The sequence below is a fragment of the Camarhynchus parvulus genome, chromosome 2 (genome assembly GCF_901933205.1).
Source record: "Camarhynchus parvulus chromosome 2, STF_HiC, whole genome shotgun sequence".
Classification (NCBI taxonomy): domain Eukaryota; kingdom Metazoa; phylum Chordata; class Aves; order Passeriformes; family Thraupidae; genus Camarhynchus; species Camarhynchus parvulus.
Window position 1 is genome coordinate 10,315,729 of NC_044572.1, and position 21,725 is coordinate 10,337,453.

The 21,725-nt window shown below is 37.5% G+C and overlaps 1 protein-coding gene across 3 annotated transcripts in view; it reads left to right on the top strand.

The window, feature by feature from the left end:
- Positions 1-21,725, top strand: part of ZMYND11 (zinc finger MYND-type containing 11) — a 105,221-nt gene that overhangs the window by 39,867 nt on the left and 43,629 nt on the right. For all 3 annotated transcript variants that reach the window (XM_030943090.1, XM_030943091.1, XM_030943092.1), the window contains exons 2-3: positions 3,970-4,104; positions 21,321-21,480. In XM_030943090.1, the coding sequence (XP_030798950.1) occupies positions 3,989-4,104; positions 21,321-21,480 (276 nt within the window). In that variant the 5' untranslated portion in view covers positions 3,970-3,988. The remainder of the gene's footprint in view (positions 1-3,969; positions 4,105-21,320; positions 21,481-21,725) is intronic.

A 21,725-nucleotide genomic window follows, 5' to 3' on the forward strand; every position in this document is an offset into this window, starting at 1 on the left:
TTTGCTTTGGGCCCTGTGTGAGTGAGGGTGTGATGGAAGTGTGTGGGCTAGTGCATCAGCCACACAAAACTTTCTCTGTTAGGAGGATATTTCTTATATTCTGCAGGTTTCATGGATGCCTACAAAACCTAAGACAGATCCTACTGATATAAATTCCTAGATTTTCAGTCATATGTGTTTGTCAACCTTTCTCTCAGAAGCTGTATCCTACCATAAACTTGCTGCAAAACATGACATAAGTGGCATGGAGCAACTAATTTTGTATGGACAGGGTGTACCATACCTAAATGAGAATAGTGCCCAGCAAATCAAACAAAGGAATTGAATGTTTACTTCAGCTTCTAGTTTTTCTTTCCAGGATTTTTAAATGAATGCTATAACAAAAGAGGAGAATGAGTAACATTTTCAAGGATTTACCTGTAAATGTACAATCCAGTATTGTGGTTTTAAAGTCTCTGGACTTCAAACTTCTTTAAAAGACTGCCTGGGTGAATCAGCCTCTTTGGATACTTAACCTCTCTGAGCCATAGATTTTTACACATACTCACACGCACTGCATGTTTATGCTTGTTCTCTCCTCTGTGTGTGTGTGTGTGTGTGTGTGTGTGTGTGTGTGTGAACCCACACGTAAGCAAATAATCAGGAATGATAAATACAGATTTAAGACTCTAACATGTCTCCTGTTAAAATATAAAGTACTATTTGCATGAATAAGGTGTTCCTGTGGAGACGCTGGGAGGATTTTCTGTTGCTTGGAAGTAGCACTTGAAGGCATTGTATGAGCTATTAACAGTTGGATACAAGTTTCCTTTAAAATATTGTAATAATATAAAAAACTGCTTATATTTTTGCAGGAGTTCAGGGAGTAGACTCTTGTGATTAGTTCTACCCTAGAGGTAGAGTGACTGCAATGAACAGCAAGAAATATGCCACAATCTTTTAAACTTTTTCTGTAATGTAAAAAGACTCTATATTTTTTCTACACCATCCAATTAAAAGATTAAAATAACACTAAAGCAGTCTGGGCTTTTGGAAAAAAACCCTATTTTTTGTATTTTTGGCAGTATGGTGTGTAAGAGCCGCTATTTCAGTAGTAGAGTGTCAACTCCTAAGTTTAAAAAAAGTGCCCTTAAATAGTAAACCAAAGTTATGAAAGTGAAAGATATATTCTTTGAAGGCAGAACACCTGCTAAAATTATTGTGTCTTGAGTAAAACAAAAAGGAAATAGAACAGATGTGATTGCTGTGTGCCACATGTGTCCCCATTGCTGTTATTTTCAGACAGACACAGGGGAAGAGCCATGGCCGTGTCTGTGTGTGCAGCAGTGCGAACAGGGAGCCATCAGGGGGTACCCACATGGGTTGTGTTTTGGGGGTAACTTCTGGCCCAGTGATGTGACATCCCTGCAGGATGCAGGCATGGGAGGTGCCCATCCTGTCCTGAGGGCTGTCAGCCATAGCCCAGGGCATGGCCTGGGAGTGCTTCAAGCCAACACAGCACAACAAGGATGGGGTGAGGGGCTGGTGGAAGAGTTTGTTCTGAAAGCACATTCCAAAGGAGACAGTGATCCCATAGGGCCTTTGCCTCTCTGCAGCCACAGGGCTTCAGGAGCTCATGGTTACAGTGCTCCTTCACTCTCCATCTCCCTGCCTCCAGCATGGGCTTCTTCTCTCGCCCTGGAGAAGTGGGAATTCCTAATTCCCAAAGGCCAGCCTTCCCTTTGGCTGCACAGCAGGGCCATGGCACCAAGCAGAGGTAGCAGGTGGCTTCCCCAGGACCCTGCCCTGTGCTGTGCCCTTGGGCACAGGCGTCACAGGGGTGTGAGAGAAAACCCTGCCATCCCCTGTGCTGGGTGTGACTCTGGCACGGCAGCCATATGCTGGGCTGCCAGAAATAGGGGCTATTTTTAAAGGAGTTGGGATTGCTAAATAAACTGAGAACTGGTCTGTTGTTTCACACTGCTCTGGGGGTCAGGAAGGACAAACGCTTGCTCCTCGCATGGGGATGCAATGCTGTGCAAGAGACCCCGTGTCCAGCTTGCTGGCTGCCTTATCGTCTGGCAGCTTTTGTACAGAGGGTTTGTGGAGGCCTGGAATAAGAAGAATGATGTTTCAGTCATGTCTGTGTTAGGAAATAAGTTTTGTGCTAAAACAATAGGTCTGTAAAGATTGTCGTGTTTCGTGTTAAGATCAAGCTTCTTTTGTGCTTTACTCGATTTCTCTTAAAAATTAAGTTCTACAAATAGTTATATGTTTCTCTAACAAATTAGCAGGGTTTTTTTTTAACTTGCAGTGGCCTAATGTTCTGTGAAATGAATGCAGAGGAGCTTACAGGGATGAAATGTCTTTTCCTACTGTTCCCAATAGAGACTTTCTTTCTCTGAATCATTGTCAGGCGATGCTATCTACTGCTGTCACTCTTAGCTGTATGTCTGTCACATTCCCTCTTATCCTTCCTTCAAAACTGTATTCTTGGCCTTTTTTTTCTGGGAGATCCCTCTAATTGCCCTTTCTTTAAACCCCAGAGGGAGGAGATTTCTAAAGCTGAAATGTGGGATTGATGTGTGACCACACCACATCTTGTCATGCACTGCTCTGTTGTGCCCTTCCCTGATATCTCCTGCAGCCAGGAATACCTCATGGACCTGGGCGTGTACATACCTCTTCACATCATCTTTATTTTCCTTATTTTTTTTCTTTAAATGGAAAAAGCAAAAAGTATAATGCTTCTAAATAATTTCTTATCCTTAATAATGGAATGTTGCCATTCATTTCATTGCACCTGTAAAGTTAGTGAGTGTCGCCGAAGCTTATATCAGATCTAAAACTTGAGAGCCCTCTTTGATAAGTACCTGTAGGTCCCATAGACTTGAAAATTACATTGCTGCTACTGATGGAATACTCAAATCTATTTCATTTTTCTGAATTTGAGAGCAGGGACACTTTTAGTACCTAAATTCCCATCTTTAACATTGCACAGATGGTGAAATGTTTTTGCATTTTTTATATTATTTTGGGTTACTGAAGTTAATATTCTGCTAGCTACAAATATCCGCGTGCATACCACAGGGTTCATTCCGAGGACAGAGCTCTAAAATAAATTATAGACCTTGGTAGCACTCATAAATCAGTCATTTTTCATTGAGAAAGTGGTGGCAATGGAAGAAAGTTATTTAGTGATCAAAATGCATCGTTAAGCTTTTAAAAAGGGATTCTGTGCCTGTAGTGGAGCTGTAGGCGATTTATGGCTTATCTGTACTCATTGCCTCCAGCTTTTGGAAAATTTGTAAACAAAGCCAGATGCTCATTATGTTCCTGTTCAGGGTTGGTTAGATGGGCAAATGCCATCAGAAGCACTTTGGCCCTGTTGGGTTTTAGCATGTTACAGAAAATGGAACTGCTCCAAAATATTTTTTTAAAGACTTATCATCCATGAAAATATACTTCTGGTTTCTCCTCATAGAATGGACTTTTTAAAAATAGCTGTAAATGATAAGAACATGGAAGATAATACTCCAAGGACTGTGTTTTATGTTAAATTGTGGGTCCAGCTTTTTCTCTGTGTCAGAATTTGTGCTTATGCTGTATGATGTAGTCAAGCACCACTCACCCTATTAAGGGCTTCAGGCAATGCAGGAGGCTGTGGCAGCTTCAGACTGGGGTAGTTTTGCATTTTTACCAAATATAGGGAGCTGAGATATGAACTAAATTTGCTATTGATTTAATATATTTTACTGCTTGCCTTTTGTCTTCCGTTTTGATTATGTGATATGAAAGGGATTCTTGTAAACTACTTTTTTCACTTTGTACTGCTCTTTAAGCACTTGAAAACACGTTGTTATATACAAATTGAATGCCTATGCAACAATACATTTTTCCTTGTAATCATATTTCATGTAATTTATAATTCTTGCTTAACTTTTGGTGAATTTTTTTTTTATTTTTTTATTTTTTATTTCTTGGCTGCAGCTGAGCAGGTGAGCAGGTCATGGCACGCCTAACGAAGAGACGACAGGCAGACACAAAGGCAATCCAGCACCTTTGGGCAGCTATAGAAATAATCCGGAACCAGAAGCAAATTGCTAACATTGACCGCATTACAAAGTAAGTGACCTGTTCCAAAAACCAGTCTTGGTGAGGGGGAAGGTTGATGCTATTAAAAGCCCTTGGGGACAGAAATAGTAAACATAATGAGAGACTGTGAAAAAGTCACATGCAGTTCTATGTTACCGATTAATTAATTAAATATAAAAAACAAATTTACCAAACTGAGCACCTGAAGATCCAAAAGTGAGGTTTAATTCATTGAATTGACATCTTACTCTGTATTTTTTTTTGCATAAGCATCTTTAGGAAATATGTAGCATTTCTAATACTTTAATTGAATTTAGCTTTTTGGAGTTGATATATTGTTCAAAATACAAGAAACAGATATAACAGTTGAGGAGAAAAGGGCAATAAAATCTGTAAATAGTCTGTTTCTTTAGGAAAATGTGAGAGGCTGGTGTAGGACTTTTTCAGAAAGCAAAGAAAAATCTGAACTGTTAGGTTGCTCAAATAAATAAGAAGCCATATTTGCTGAGATGTGCATAAGATGGTATTAAAGAGGACATGAGATGATTATCAACTTTGATTAATACTGTCAAAATATTCATCAAAGTGTATTAGGTGCTGGATACGCAAAGAAATATATATTCTTTGTTCTGTGGAGCTTGCACTGTGTAGAAAGGTCTACAATATTACTTGTAGCAGGCACTGTAATAAAAACAGAGGGCTTTGTCCCTCTCTCTGCTTTGTCTGCATTTCCAGGCTGACATGTACGTCACATTTGTCAAAGTAATCAATATGAATAATTTAAAAGAACTAAAGTAACCAGTTGGCAACTCTTCAGTTGCCAGAACCAATGTGAACTGATAATGCAGGCAGAGAGCACTAACGAGGAGAGTTATAAGCAGTGCAGGTGATTAACAAGAGTGAAAATCATAATAACATAGCCCATGACAAGGGTCCACTGACAGAGTTGGGAGGTTCTGGGGTGGAAGTGACAGGCAAAACTGGCTTCATAAGTGGAAGAAGTGTAACAGTTCAGGTTCTCCAAACATAATGAACAGTGAAGTGCAGAAAGACAGATGACGTCCCAAGTGAATTGATGTGTACCTGGCTTCTATAAGAAGAAAAATGGACCATCAAACTGAAAAGCACCTTTCCAGAGACAGGGAATTCCAAGAGGGTTTGGAAGGAGATTGTATTTTAGGGAATTTCACTCCTGAGGTCATAGTGGAGTTCTAGAATGCATGAAAGCATATATATATATTTTCATGATGTCTCCAAGGAGACGAGTGGGTAAACTAATGCTATACACTTTCCATTTTAACATTCCAAATTACTTGCTCTAGGCTACATATTAGCTGAGTTTGTTAGCTGTTTGTGCTCTTTTTAGATGTAATAAAGGGAGACAGGCATGTCTAGCTGGGAATTCATCCCACTCTTATGAGAGATGCCTGGTTTAAGATAGTGGGAAAAACATTTAGCTGGGTAAAGTTAGGTCAGACAATCATTACAAACAAGGTTGAGAAAACAAATAATCAGATGCTAGAAAAAGAAGTACTTGAAGTGCTCTTGGTAACTGGTGGGTAGTTTGATTTTTTAAAAAAGTCTAGGTCCAGATTGTATGACTCATTTCCAATCAGAAGAAAAATAAGTGACTAAACAGAAATGCAAGAAGCCTTAGTACTTTGAGAAAGATGAACAAGATGTTAGCAGTGACGAGCAATCCAAAAAGTGCTTGGGCATTGTAAATTCTTCCCATGCACATCAGTGACAAGAGTGATGAACACTGATCTAGTTTCTGTTATATGACATTTCTAAGGAGATAACTTTTGACAAGGAAATGATAAAGACCTTTGAATTGCAGTATGGTACCAGTGGTTGATGAAGAAACACAGATGACATAGTAAATGAGTATGCATAATACATAATATTCAAAATAAAGTTCCAAAATTACCATGGCATCAGAATATGTCTTCTGATGAAAGCTGAGCGGCTAATATATTCTTCCAGGCTCAATATCATTTGGCCAGGTCAACTGCAATACCTTAAAAGATCAATCAGTGTCTGGGTATATAGGCAAACATACAAATACTAAGAATTTTTAAAACCAGTGGTCAAAATTGAAAATTATGAGCATGTGTACATAGTTAGAGCTATAAGGAAGGTTTTACTATTTGTGCTAGTAACATTTTTTAGAAGTGTTAATACCTCTTGGGATTAACAAAAAGTAATAATGACAGTGGCATTATGGAAGCATGTCATATTCCTGAGTAAGAATACATAAAACCAGCAAAAGAATTTTTTAAATAAATCCATGTTTAAGGTAAGTAACAGTCTTCCTATGTGTCATATAGTAGATGACAAATGGGTACTTTCAGATAACTTTACATGTTAAAAAGATGATTCATTATTTGGTTTTTGAATGGATTTTCTCTTCTCCTGATTTAAGCATTCATTTGCTGCTAGAGAGAAGTTGTCCTGTGTATTTTGTGACGACCTGTTACTCTAAACACTTTATAGCAAATTGCTATGAAGAACTGTTGCTTTCTTCATTAGATGGTTTGTTACTTTTAAGCAAATGTATTTGTTGGCTTTTCTCCTAATGTGCATTCAGCATGGTTGTCTCCCTCTTCTTTATATATTCTTGTTTATTTAATTTATTTCTTACTTTTCTTAGTCTTGTGGTACTGAGTAGAAGACAATGTACATCTCAAGGAACATTTACTGGGAGGAAATGTTCATAATATAAAAAGAGGATTCATGGTTTGTAGATTATGAACTGTTCCAAGTCAATATGCAAAACAGACAAATTTATATAATACATGCAAGTATGCAAATTGTTACCTGTACACTTTAAGTATAATTGAAAGAAGATTACTTGTGTAAAGGAAGATTTCCAGAAGGTACTGTCAATGGAGAGTAGACAAGAAAAATCTACACAACTAGGCACACATTTTCTGTAGAGAACATAGGAGTAGGAGGATAGTGTAGGAGGAGCCTAGAGCACTAGAAGGTACTTCTGATATTATCAGGAAAAACCTATAAGGAAAGAGGCCCTTTAATTAAAAGTAGATGAGATCAAGTATGCTTTGCTTTTTAAATTGATGAGGGGGAAAGGCAAGAACAGAAAAATGCGTGATTAGAAGTGATTGAAAACTGTCTTACATCAAGGGAAGAGTCATTTGGAAAATTTGAATATGCAAGTTAGAGCCTTTAAGAAATTAATTAGTAAGCTTTTTGAACTTCAGGCAATTTTTTTTAGAAAAGTCATTGGATGCAAAGAAGTAATAAGAAACATAAGAAAGGTGTCTGTTTTGTAAAGAATTAAAAACGCAGTTGTGAAAATTGCAAAAATATGACAGAGTTAATTGGAGTATTATATAAATACTTGAGGCATTGGTAGGGAAGAGACCACACTGCACAGACTCAAAGTCTCAGAAAAAAAACCTCAACAAATCATTACATGAAAGAGATTCTGCAGTTTTACTGACTTCCTGTGAGGGTACATTATAGTTGGAAATGTTCTTTCCATGAGTTGGAGAGAAGCATTCTTCAGTAACTGGAAAACTGAATGAAGAACTGAAAACCAATCCTAACAAGAAGCAGGAGTGATGTGAATTTAAAGGAATTAGTACTTTGAATGCAAACTATCTTTGGAAGAGGACTTTAAAATATATATTTAAGTTCCTACCTTTGTACATAAGCTTCAGTACATTCAGTGCATTTTTATTTCATGATAGAGCTCACTTGAAGGCAGTGGTAGCATTTATGTAAAGGTACAGAAAATAAATATTCTCACCTGGCTTGTATTGTCACAAAGTGTATCACAAGTGAATGAATTACAATAGTTTACAATTTGACTACAAGAACTAGCTAATATTTCTGAATCACCAAATTTCTTAATAGCAAAATTGCATTTCTAAGAGGTATTTATCAAGAAATATAACTTCTTTTTCTGTCTAGACTTGATACTGGGTTAATTTGACCCTAGTGTATCAATTATTTAGATGAGCATTATTGGTATTAGTTGTGCTGTAGGCACTAGTGAAGAAATGGCTTTCCATATCCTGTGAATTCTCTGTCAAGAGTGCAACCTGACAAATTGTTCATACCTAAATTGTGTTAAAAATCATAACTATGCTTTGACTTCCTGTTTTTTCCTCATTATCTTCCATCTGTTCTGGTTTTGGGGTAACCTCAAGAATTGATTCTATGGAATAAAGTGCCTTAAAATACGCTGGGAAAAAGGCATGCATATTTAGATGAGTAGGATAAATTATTGACATTCAGTTGCATAGCAGATTGGTAAGTATTTCTGTACAGACATGTTTTTAAAGTTCTCTTTTTGGCTATTCCAGTCTTCCAGTTCCTTTTATAGTGTTTTCTCCATAATTCCCTTACAGGTAATTGGACTCCTAAGATTTAATTAAGTATTAATTAGATATATACTCCTTTTCTCACAAAATATTTGGTTTCCTCAGTAGCAATATATGAACATTTTATAATCTTTATAATTAGTTCATAGTTCATTAGCTATTAAGTTAATGCTATTAACATACCCAGTTGGCAAATCTGGTATTCTAGAACTATTATTGGCAGCTTTAAAGATTTTTTTCATTGTAAACAGATAATTATTCTGGTTTCTAAACTGTTCCATGAAGACTAATGTAAAGAACCAAAATATAAGTCTTCTGCACATTCTTCCTTTTTTTCTCTCTCCCTTTGTTGAGAGAATTTTTTTCTCTCTCCCTTTGTTGCATTTCATGATTAATTAAGGTGATTAGCTTCTCTTTCTGTCTCTTGTATAGGCTGTGTCTATCCCATCTCCATGCACTGTGACAGGGAATGCCCTGGCACTCTCTGGAGCAGTTGTGCTGGGGCTGCACCTCCTTGCCTTTGGCTCACAGAGTGTTTCTTTGGCCCTGGCATATTCCTTGTTTGTTTTATATGTGTGTGTGGTTCCTCAGTTCAAAGTGCCAAAAATAACACAGCCCACAGCAATGCTGTTCTTGAAACCTGAAGATAGAGACATGATAGTTCCATGTGCAGGCAGCTGAGGACACACAGCGTGCTGCAGCAGGGCTGCTGCCCTTGCCAGAAGGAGCCACTCTTGGCATGGTTCACTTTTGGTTCTCTGTCATCAGCAAACCAACCCCTGGGCCATGCTTTGCTTTTTCCTTGGAGGAAGAGCTTGTCTTTCTCCAGAATGGAGCCTGAGAATAAGTTAGCTTGGGAATGAAACTAGGAGTGGTTGTCAGACGCAGGGTGGAGGTATCACAGCTTTGGGGGGGATGAAGCTGATGGATAGACCACTAGCTAGGATATGCTATAATTGGACACTTTATATTATTTTCAAATGAAGTCATACTGAAACCATCCGTTTCATCAATCAGAAAACTTTTACCCCATTGGTGATACAAGAAATATTGTTTTTTCATTAATAGATACAATGACTTTAATCTTTTTTAATTGCCTTTCAGATAGGGTGGTCCAGTCCTAGGTCCCTAAATGATCATAGCTGTTTTTCCCATATTTGTTCTGTGGACTCATTCTTGCTATATTTTAATTTAATATAGGTGCAGCCAAGTCAGAGCATCAAACAGGAATGAGCAGATCCCAAGCCAGTGTCAAGTAGGCTCTGTTAGCTCTGTGCAGACTGACATTAATCAGCATTGATGGGATAGCATGCCAGAAAGGAATTACTCACTATGAAAGATTACTGTAAAATAATGAGATTTTCTGGTCCCACAGTTGAGATGGAGTTGGTAACAGTTGTAGATTGAGTATGTGACCCTCTCAGTTTGACATTTGGACCTAGGAGGGGGATTTCCTCTCCAAATATCAGTCTCTGGAATTTTTCTAGTCAATGTCAGAGAAGAGTTGAAGTCCATATATCTGGTTTTGTTGCCATAATTCTTTTGCCGTTCTTTTTCTAGGCTGTCTACTTTAACATAAAACAATTTATAGAAGCAGTGATTAAAGTAAAGTCGAGAATGAAAAACTTATTCTCAGGTACAAAATAAACACAACAGAATATAAATAAGAAAATGAGTAATTTGAATGGATAGGGAATAATCACTGAAGTATAGAAATAAGAATATGTGATGAAATGGCAAGGAAAAAAACTGGAGGAACAAGATTCTTACAGAGTTGCTTATTTGAAGCTTAGATACTTACTAGAAAAAAAAATCTGTTACTGTTCATAGTACTCTTGATGAAAATTTAAATCTTCCTAGTATTCTGCATGTTGCAACTAAATAGTCATGCAGAAACAAAAATAGTAGCCCATAGAAAAGATTAGAAGAAGAGCAGATGACTCTGGATTTATAATGAGATAATCCTGTTGTTAAACTTTGTAAGAAAAGAAGTATTTTACCACCTGATATTTCTTTGGTTGAAATACAAGCTTAGAAGGGGATTTTTTGCTTCGTTGGTTTATTAACCTTTGTTAAGGCATTCCCCTAAAATATCTCTTTTTGTTGCTGGAGAGCAGGTTTATCTGAAAGCAACTATTTGAAGTAGAACATCCTCCTGTTATGCAGGAGAATGCAGTCATCAGTGCAGTTCATTTTTTGCCAGAGTTACTGGCTCCTTTTCCATATCTGTACATCATTTTCATGTATGTTTTAAATGTGACTATTCGAAGCAAACAGTGTTATTGAAGCCCTGGCCAGTACACTGGAGATTTTTTATTGTGCTATGCAGTGTAATAGCAATTCCTAGTTCTGCAAGGGTAAGCAGAAGTGTGGAGTCCACGGTCCAACAATAAAATTTCCTCAGCAGTCCACAAAGTTGCTTCCAGCCTGTCTATGCAGTGTTCACCTGTGAGAAAACTGACTTCAGTTTGTATTGGATTGGAGGAATTATAGATAATATGCATTACAGAGTACATCACTGGGGGGTGACAGGGTAGAAAACTCTTAGTTTTCAATACCTCCTTATGTGTTTCCTGTTACAGGTAAAAAGACAAGGCACTTTTTTTCTGTCTGACTCCACCATGTCAATCTCCTTTGTAATTTCTTTTAATTTCCTTCTCTGTTTCTCATGATAAACTTCAGCTATTTCTTTAACCTCCAAACCAGTGTGGGGTTTTTCTGTTTTCAGAAAACTAATTTTATGTTAAATCAAGAGAATGAATTTGAAACTGAGTTTGGAGTTTTAAGGCCTGTAAATCCTTAGTCAGAGATCATACTGCAGAAAACAAAAGTCCTCTCTGTTTTTTCAGCAATTTTTGGACTGATTTAGTTAAAAATCATTATAAACCAGTCTAAAAATGATCATTTGGTTCCCTAATAACAGAATTTTTAGTACAAGTACTACTTTGGTCATATATAAAAATTGTATTATGGGTGCATAACTAGCAGTTACAAGCATAGCGATACATTGCAGAAATATACTGGACACCAAAATGTGTCCAGTATTGTGTCCAGTTGACACCAAAATGTGTCCAAGTTGACTTGTTTGACACATTAATTTCTTATCCTGATGGCTTCACAGTGAGGTTAAGTGATGGATTCAGGTTACATTTGTTTTATATTTTCAAAAGCTCAGTTATATTCTGTAAAAGAACAGAGAGAACATTGAGAGCTGCATATGTGCAGAAATGTATGGAGGTTCTCCCTACTATTGCATCATAACACAGTTTTGCTTGTAAATTTGTACTGAGACTGACCAATGAGGTAATATTCACCAAGCTAATAATGATTTTTAATACCCAAGTTAAAAAACAAGTTGAAAGAAAAGTGAGAAACTAAGCTAAACACTTTTTGTAAAAATCTTAAGAATGAATGAAAGATTGTGATTTAATTGCACAAGGGATGTTCACAATGGCATATGTTCATTGACTTTCACTTATGTTCCCTGTAGATAGATACATTCACCATAAAACTTTTACCTGTTTGTAGGGTGTTCAATCTTAATTTTGTTGAAGATTTTGGAATGATTTTTTGGTTTGGATATTATTTAGTTTTAATATTGCTCATATTAATGGTTTGTTTTAAGTGCTGCCTTTAGACATAATTGACTAAAGAGAGTGGAAATAGGAATTGCAGGAAAAAATGTAAATTTTTCTTGTAAAAAGCCAATGAAGAACCTACCTACATTTACTCTGAGTAGTGGTGAAATTAAAATTGCTAAATTAGTAGATTTGGTTGAAATATTATCTTGAGTTTATAATGTATATTTGTAATTACTCTTTTTCCCATTGAGCTCCTTTGTTAATACAGATTATTTCTTCAATTTGTGTCACAATTCTATTTAATCACATTAATCAAACTGGTTCAAGGAATACATAAAAAGAAGTGCACGTGTATTAAACAGTGTTATTTGTAATTTCTTAGGGATGATTTTTCCTTCAACTTGGTACTGGCACATTGTCCTCTGTTGCTTCCTGAATTGTGGGTCTGCTTTCCAGTGCTGGCTGTCAAAGACTAATTCAGTGCCTGGTGTGGAAAACTCTTCACCAGGGACTGACACATTGCTCCAGCCTCACTGCCTTTTTTCCTGCTTTATGCAGAATACAGGGAAGGGAAAGGATGCTGTAGCTGGCTTTGCAAACATTATACCTTGTAAGAGTTTAGCATAAATAGCTATTTTGTTGAGGACTAGAGCTTGAGGTGGAGTTTTTTGTGTATTTGCTTTGATCAGAAATATTACTGTAGGCACATCTTGTTCCTACAGTTCATTCTGCAAAAAACAAATAGGTGCTCAGATGTTCTGATGAATTTTGCATGATCGATTTTCCTTATCTGGTAATTCTTCTCTTAGGAATGCTCTTACATGGTATTGCTAGAGTGGCATTTTTTTTTTCAGTCTCAGAGGTCAATGTTCTTCATTGATTCAGTAGGTGAAGTCATCTCTGGGCTGGGCATGAATATGGTAAATAAATGATCCACACTAACAGCACAAACACATTGTTATTAACCACAGCCATACTTCTTGTTTGATGTTTGTTAATAAGTGCATGTTCATTTAAACTCTCTTTTTTGAGTGTTACTATAAAAGTTGTAATATTCAATGTTTAATACAATACATGCAAAGTATGAGCTCCAGTAGGAATATTGAGAAGGAAAGGGATGGAATAGATATGAAAATCACTGTCCCCATTTTCATGTACTCCGTACTTCTATTAATATTCGTCTTGAAATTGTATAAGCTTACACAGAAAAATACAGAAAAGGCTTTCTAATTATTAAAAGCAAACCAATATTTATGTCACAACAATTATGTTTTTTGCTCAAATCATAACATCTTTGTAATATTTGAAAGTGGAACTTCTAGCTTATGTTTGGTTTCTTTGCTGTAAATAGATGTGACTTTCTATTAGAAGTAAGAGATAAAAATGAGTGAGACATGGCCATTTAACAGCTTGTTATCTGACCTGAAGTGCTCATCAAGGCTTTCTGTGTAATCAGTGGAGAGAGAATGATCTCCAAAGCACTACTCATACCATCTATTTTAGGCTGTGGTTTCATATTCCCATTCATATAAACAATATCATCACCAAGAGCAGCAGCCCTGCCCTGATGGCTTTTCCAGCCGCTGTGCTGTTCCCTAGATGGCAATAAGATGAACATTTGTGTGACAGAGTGATGACTCTGAAACTCAGCTAGACTGAAAGTAATATAACAAAAAAAAAAAAAAAAAAGCATGCACAAAAAAACCAACCCCAAAAACAGAAAGAGTTTTGACCCAGATAAGAATGGAAATTAAATGAGATTGAAAGCTCTAAAATACTGAATCATTAAAGCATTCAAATTTTCATTTTTTTAACATGTTTTGAATTGAGATGGTGGATATGAGCTGATTAAATATTTCATTTGGAAGGTATTAGCTAGGATGTTACACTCTGAGTCATGTAATACTTTGTCTCTTTAGTTCATCCAAAGAAAGGAGCTGGGTGGAGCAGTGGCCCTGCAGCTACACGAGCATTTGTACCTGTGCATGCAGTGTTCCTGAGTGATTAGTACTTGTTTGCCAGTTGTGCTCAGTGCAGACATGTGTGCATTACCTGCAGTGTCACATATGGGATTTTAGGTTGGAAAAATGGAATTAGAGCCCTTTTTTATGTAAGTTCCTCCATAAAAAAGTGGTGGCGAGATTTTTTTGGATACGGGTTGAATGGCTTGAATGGTACTTCAATAATTTGCTTTTTGTGGCCATACTAGTGGGTTACACAATCTAAAGTATATAGAGAAATTGTAGGAGTGGGAGTTTACATTACTGAATCAGGGAATTACCTGGGTTAACATTACTGTGCTTTTACAGAAATGACTGAGATTATTACCATTATAGGTGCATGCATGGTGCCTGGGATATCTAAAGCATGCACAAACAAGATCACTCCTTAGCTTCCTTTTAGCAGCAGCACAAACATCAGGCAGATCCGAATTTAGCTGAACTGCTGGATTTCACTGTTACACTATCAAGTTTATGCATTCTTTTTGTTTTACAAAAACACTGCACAAAATTAGTTTTTGCATTTATGCAAATTCTGACTTTATCTAGACTACAAAGGAGAGATGAAACAAATTTTAAAAACATTTCCTGCTTGGATAGTATACGTGTCTTCAAAATGAATATTGCAGATACTGATGTCAGAGGGAAAAGTAAATGCATGATTTCTCTGTAATCCTTGGAATTTTGCTCTGCATAAAATGTAGATCATGTAAGAAGTATTTTATTGCAGAGGCAGCAGCGCTGTCGGTGCCTGCGTGGTCTGTGCATATGCTGTTGGTATCTGGAGTGCAGTGGAAATCAAACGCAGCCTGTTCATATACCTGCATCTCATTGTGGAGTACAAATACCCAGAAAGAACATTGTGCCTTGCTTGTGTTTATCTTAGTGAATATAATCCATAATTGAAACTTCAAAATGTGTTAACACATCAAAAAGGATCCTAGAAAACAAAAGCAAGCTGCTGTGTCCCCACTGTGGCCAGTTCCACTTCTCTGTGTGTCTGTGCTGTCTTCAGCTCTCAGACCAGCTCTCAGTTTCTGTCAAACTGGGAATATCTGTGTCAAATACCCATAATGTTTAGCCTGTGTTTTATGGGAGTTGATTCGTACCAGGGTGCTGCATGGTGGAAAGAGGCAACCTGAGCTTTAGAGCTGACACCTTGAGATACAGCTGTTAGAACAGGTCTTCACCTGGCTTTTACAGGGAGAACTGATGGATTCCTGAGATTTGAGCCTGTGGATTTCAAGCTCTTATGTCATGGAACTGTATTTCTTAAAAAATAAAAAAAAAAAAATAACCACAGCCATCTCGTCAACTTTTTTTTTTTCCAGTATGACCAACTGGCCTATTATTTGCAAATTACTTTTAAAAAACTCTTAAAAGAAATGTGTGGGCCATCTATAAAATAGCTGTCATACCCTGAAACTGAGGCAAAAGGCATAATTTCTCACTAGAGGTAGGAAGACAATATAAAACTTAGAACAGATTTTTGGCTGCTTTCCTTTTATTTTATGTATTATTCCTTAAGGTCTGTCCCTGAATCTAGGACATTTTTATGTACCTGTAGGTAACATTTAAAATTAATGGCAGACTTTCAGTTGAGCTTAATGGGATCTGCTGTATTTTCTCAGATCTCAATTTTATCAGATCTCAGTTTGTCAGACCTCAAATTTATCAGTTCTCAGCTCATCCCTGGATGAGTTGCTCAGCAGAGTCTGCTGGCAGCAGCAGGCTGCTGCTTCCCTTTGCACTGGGGAGGGTAGAGGCATCCAGCATAGAGAGAGATAATTGATCAGACCAAGATTACAGAGTTTGCCATGAAAATTAACATTGGCCTACACTTGCTGCACTGTTGTATTTTTGCAGCTATTTGTGATAATGTATTTTATTTCAGTCTTGCACAGATACCCTTGCTGTAACATTTTTTCAGTTATTTTCTTTTGATTCAGTTCAGGTGGCTGAAAATGCAATTCCCTATGAATTCAGAAAAACTGAGATTTTTTTTTAAATACCTATGTCAGCTTCCTGCCTTAAACAACCTTCCTTCCTTCCTTCCTTCCTTCCTTCCTTCCTTCCTTCCTTCCTTCCTTCCTTCCTTCCTTCCTTCCTTCCTTCCTTCCTTCCTTCCTTCCTTCCTTCCTTCCTTCCTTCCTTCCTTCCTCCCTTCCTCCCTTCCTCCCTTCCTCCCTTCCTCCCTTCCTCCCTTCCTCCCTTCCTCCCTTCACTTCCTTCTGCCACTTCTGTCCATTTCCTGCCTCCCAGTAGACCACAGATGCCTTCAGGAACACTCTTTGGGAGCTAAGTTAGATATTTTTCCATGCTGTATTTTGAAGCCATATAGATCTGACTCTTTGAGACAGGGTTTATCTTTGTGCTGTGTTTTGCAGGGCAGCAGGCAGGAGTTGTGAGCTGTGTGACAGCTGTAGGTGATAAGTTCACCATCTGATCCCCTGCAAATGCTGGCTACTTCTGTGTCTATTTTGCTCCCATGGTGATCACAGCTTTAGAGTCTGCTTCCTCCACACCCCTAAGATCAAGCCAAACTTCCTTCTTTAGTTTTAAAGTGTGTTATGAAGCACAGATTTCGGTTTTTGTAGAAAGACATTATGAACACTGGATAATTTGAGAAAAGTATTTTGAAGTTTTAGGAGTGAATTGGTGATATGCTGACAGACTTTGGTTCTTCTGGAATGTCCTACATATTGGGCAGGCAGGTGATTTAGGGGTGAATCAGGTAATCCTATGGTCCAGTTTGTGGAGCAAAGGAAGGTGGCAAGATCCAGTTGTCAACTGGTAGGGCATGAGTTAGAGAGGATTTTGTTGCTGTGAAGAGAAGAGCCTGTACCAGGTTTCCCTGCACATCTTTCCTCCCCAGCATTCAGCATGGCTCAGGGGGGGTGTGCAGCAGGTGGCTGTGTGGCCCCTCTGGGAACTGCTGGAAGCCCACCCTCCACGTGTGCTGACCCCTTGGGCTCTCCTTGTGGTGCCTGAGAGGTGGTCAGACTTTAGGATGGGTAACACTAGTAATATAATAATACAAACTGAAGATTATGATGATATTTTATTGTTATTTACACCTGACTGCTGTTCATCTGCAGTCCTGAGGTGATTCGAAATTGCTGCTTCATGTTTCTCTGATTGGTATTTTGTGTCTAAATACAGATGAGCATCCCATCCATATACAATCTACAAGTCTATTAATGATTATCCTCTGTGAGTCTCCTCTAAAAGTTTTCTTTTGCTATCAGACAGATGCACACATCTATTATGTGTATGCACTTGTGCATCTACCTTATTCTGTTGGTAGTATTTTGTTTCTGAACGCCACCATATATAAATATACATTTGGTGGTATGGCAATGAGGTTTGCTTAAGAGTGGTAATGAACAAACTCCATGCTGAAGATCCTTATCCTTTGCTTTCCAAATGATGTTGCAATAATTGAAAACATGCATTATTAGACCATTAGAAATTGATTGCAAAAACTGTAATTTTGCTAGATTTGCTAGATTCTTCTGTGCTAATGTCAGTGAGATCTGCACTGCCAGTTCATAAATGGAGAAAATACTGACCTATAAACACTCTAATTTTCAGCAGCAGTTCAGTTGCTTCTGTGTTCTGCAGACAAGCAGCCTCATTTGGTGAGATTTTGAATTTAGCATGCGGATTATCAGGCCTAACCTCCACTTTTCATCAGAAAGACCCTCATTTTATGTAGTAGGGATTAGCACAGTTAAATTGTATTTTGAAATGATTTCTTCAGCCCCCTATCTGATTAGGGCTGGTTTTCTGATTTAGAGGATTTTACCTTGTCTCTGTGCCTTATTCTCACTCATTTGAGTGTATTTGCTTTACTTCTTGTGGCTGGGTTGTATTGCACTCCCAAATCTGTTGATATGGAGGACTGGGCAAGAGCATAACAAACCAGTATTCCTTCAACTCCCACTTTCCAAGGCAAGGCTAATCAGCTTTTGTTGAAAACAGCAGTTAGGGGTTGCTTTATCTCCCACACCTGTTTTTTAACTTGTTGGTGCCAGATGCTTTAGTGCATGCAGAGCCAGGACTTGCACTCCATGGATTAGTGGGGTCACTTCTGCACAAAGGCAAAATTTCAATATTGGTTTTTCCTGGTCTAGTAATGAAGCTGACGTAGTAGTTGGGACTCCAAACATCATGCTTTCTGTCTCTGAGCTGGATTTTAACTCTTTCTGTGTTTTCAGCATTTTTCATGTCCTGACAGTTTTTCACATTTCATTATTAAAGAACTTGAACTATCTTTTCTGATTTGAGTCCTGTGCCTTATCATGTCTTAGCTTACCTGCTGTCCTTATGGCTGAAAAGAAACAAGATACGTTTTCATCCAAACCCTACAGTGTTTTCTAGTCTTTGTGAATATCTAGTCATGTACACTTCACAGGTTTTAATAAAGTAAAAATCTGGGGGAGGGTGCATTTTTCTAACAGCGGTTCTACTCTTTGAAGTAAAACCATTCTCTTTACATGTGTGTTCTTTGCTGTGAAAGCTGATAGCATTTTATTTTAAAAATAGAAAACATAGCCCTTGTGACTCCCCAGTGGCACAGTCTGAACATTGACTAAAGTACTCTTCAAAAAGCCACTGGGAATTTACTACTCCTGATTTACAGCTGGAGAAAATGGGGAGATAGTTCATTTGGTAGCAGTACTTTCACTGTGGTGGAGAACACAGATTGGATTTGAGAAATGGGTGATTCTGAGCCTTGTGCCTATTTTCACTAGTGTACAACCTGCCACAGTGGAAATGGGCAGATTAAACCTCTTAGCTGATCAGAGTTGGTTTGAGGCTTTTTGGTTTGTATTATATATCTGTTCTGTGCAGAGATAAGAGTCAGAAATCATGAAACCTGTAGCTTACATTTAAGAGTTTGGTAGGGATGGTGCAATGCAAAATACATGGATTCTTCAGCAGGATACCCTGAGGGTTGTGGTGCTGGGTTAATACTGATTTCTGTTCTCAGACCTATAGCAGCCCACCATATAAGTGTAGGGAAATCACTTCTGTGCTCAGAGTCTGATTTGTAAAATGGGAAGAATGATAGTTAGCCCATTCTCTGTATTTTGAGACCTGTTAAGTTGAATTAATTACAGACATGTGAATGCTATGGCTCTGTCAGAGACATTGTTACCACTGAGTTTAACATGGAGATTTGGTGAAAAAAGAGTAACATTAGCAAATGTTGAGAAAGATGATTTGCACTTCAAAAAGCTAGTTGTGTTTGCCTAAATATGTCCATATGTGCACACACACATGAAGTACATGTAACATGATTATATAAGCAAATGAGCTGTTTTCATGTGGCTTTAAAGCTTCAACACTTTATGCTTCTATAGACCAGTGGTATTCACTTGCACTCTGTTTGAAAGTGAAGTAAATAGACTTGAGTCTCTGCCTGGTTCAGACCTTGGAGTTTGGATAACTTTGAAAACTTATTTGTGGTGTTTAATTTCACTTGAACAGGTGCTCATGTTGAGTTTTGTTTTCTGTGGAAGTAGAGAGGGATCAGGTTGGGCAGATGAACATCCAGCCAAGGTGATACAGACCTGAAATGCCTTATATTCTGATTTTGGCCCTTTGGCCCTATGTGCAAACCACCAGAAGATTCATATATATTAGCTTGGAACACAGACTTGCACAGAATATTGTCATTTCTGTATCAGTTGCCTGCCTTTTACACAGTGCTAGCATGCACACACCAGTTAGGCTCGGACCATGTTGTGGTAGACATTGTAAAATATGGGAAATGGCATCATCTGCCTCTAAGAGTTTTTCTCCTAAAAAAAATAGCCCAAAGATCCTGCAAACATGCTGCATTTATGTAAATGCCTCTGATACCACAGAAATTCATAAATGTCCTGTGCTGCTCTGATTATTGTATAACTAACTATACAAATATATACTTCCACTCAGTCAGAAATCTACTATACTATTTTATATACAGTTTAGAGCAAAACAAAAATATCAGATTAGCATAACCCAGGTCCAGCAAAAGCTTAAGAGAGAAAGCAGGAAAGGAAAACTTTATTCATACAAAACAGTACGAAGTTTGAAAGGCAAATGTCTACAAAGGGAGGGATTGATTGAAGATTTGACCATTTGGGGTGGTTCTCACTTCTTATTGTAAGTTTGTAACTTCTAAGGCATTAAAAATTGCTGTCAGCCATGTTATAAAAATAATATGAACTGATTTAACTCTTTTTTTAATGCAATGCTGCTGCTTTAAAATAAATCTTTCTTGAGTTTGCTCATGATCATAATTACTTTTTGTGAAGGTATTTGTGATGACAGTCACAAAGGAATCGTGGCTGCTGGAATTCATTAAGAAGCAGGAAGGCAAGGACAGCTTTGTCTTAAAGCAGGCAAATTACAGATTTCTCTCTTAGGAAACAGGTGAAGACAGAGTACCTGGAGAAACAAAAATGGAGAGAAATTCAGTTAGCTCTGTAACTTTAAGAGATCCATAACTAGGAAAATATTTTCCACAAAATAATTTGTTCCATGTCTATTCATGTATCTGCTGATTGCAGCTCTCCGTGCACAGCAACTTCTAGATATGTTCTCAGAATTTTGTTAAAAACCCTGAATTGCAATGACCTTAAGGCAGAGAGGTCATCTTTATTTGAGAGAAGATAATTTTATGTTGTTTACTCCAAGTTAATATTTGGTGTTGGCCTAGAAGCAAATTAGACTGGATAAAGGTCAACATTACACAGCTGAATCTCATGTATATACACAGTTAAAGCTACATGTGGTTTTTTTCTCACCAAGGCAGTTTGTCACAATGTGATCATTGTGGTTGACTCAAGAAAAGGAGAAAAACCACTTAGCACAGTAACTTGAGCTGTTGAGTTTTCATATGTGATATATAAATTTTCCATTTTTCTTAAATGTTTTGTACACACAAGCATCATAAAAATTTATTGGTACATTCTGTGGTATGTATGCTATAGGAGGTGTTAGCGAAATGCAAGTTTAACATAATTTAAAGGGCACAAATGGATGTGACAGAGACAAGCCCAAGCACCATATGTGTTAATTTTGGGATTTTTTTGGTCGGAGTTTACTGTGCTACTACTTGTCTAAATGTGTGCATGAAAGCTGCAAGAGGAAAAAGCTGATTTGAAGGAAAGGGTGAAGCGAGATAAATTTTGACTGTTTAAAAACAAACTAAAACTGAGAATGTGTATTGTTTTAACTCATTTGAAAATGTGTATATTTTGCTGACCCATTTTATAATTTAAAACTAACACTAAGAGGCTTTTGTGCTTTGTGTGCAGGTACATGTCCCGAGTCCATGGTATGCATCCGAAAGAAACCACACGTCAGCTGAGTTTAGCAGTCAAGGATGGTCTCATTGTGGAAACCCTGACCGTGGGGTGTAAAGGGTCAAAAGCTGGTATTGAACAAGAAGGATATTGGTTGCCAGGAGATGAGATTGTGAGTATAAAGTCTTTGAGAAAATAAATCACGATTTCTGATATCTTAGCATGAAACTTGTTTTAATTTATATTTCAAACTATTTATAGGTTCTGTGTTGGTGCTTGTGAACAGGGAAGTAATGCACTCTTAAATTTTTTTAACCTTTTTTATTCCATAGAAGCTCTTTCTTCTTGAACTCTGAGTTTTCTGCTATGAAAAACTGGCAAAGTCCTTTGCTGGGTTATGCCTCACTTTTATGTTGT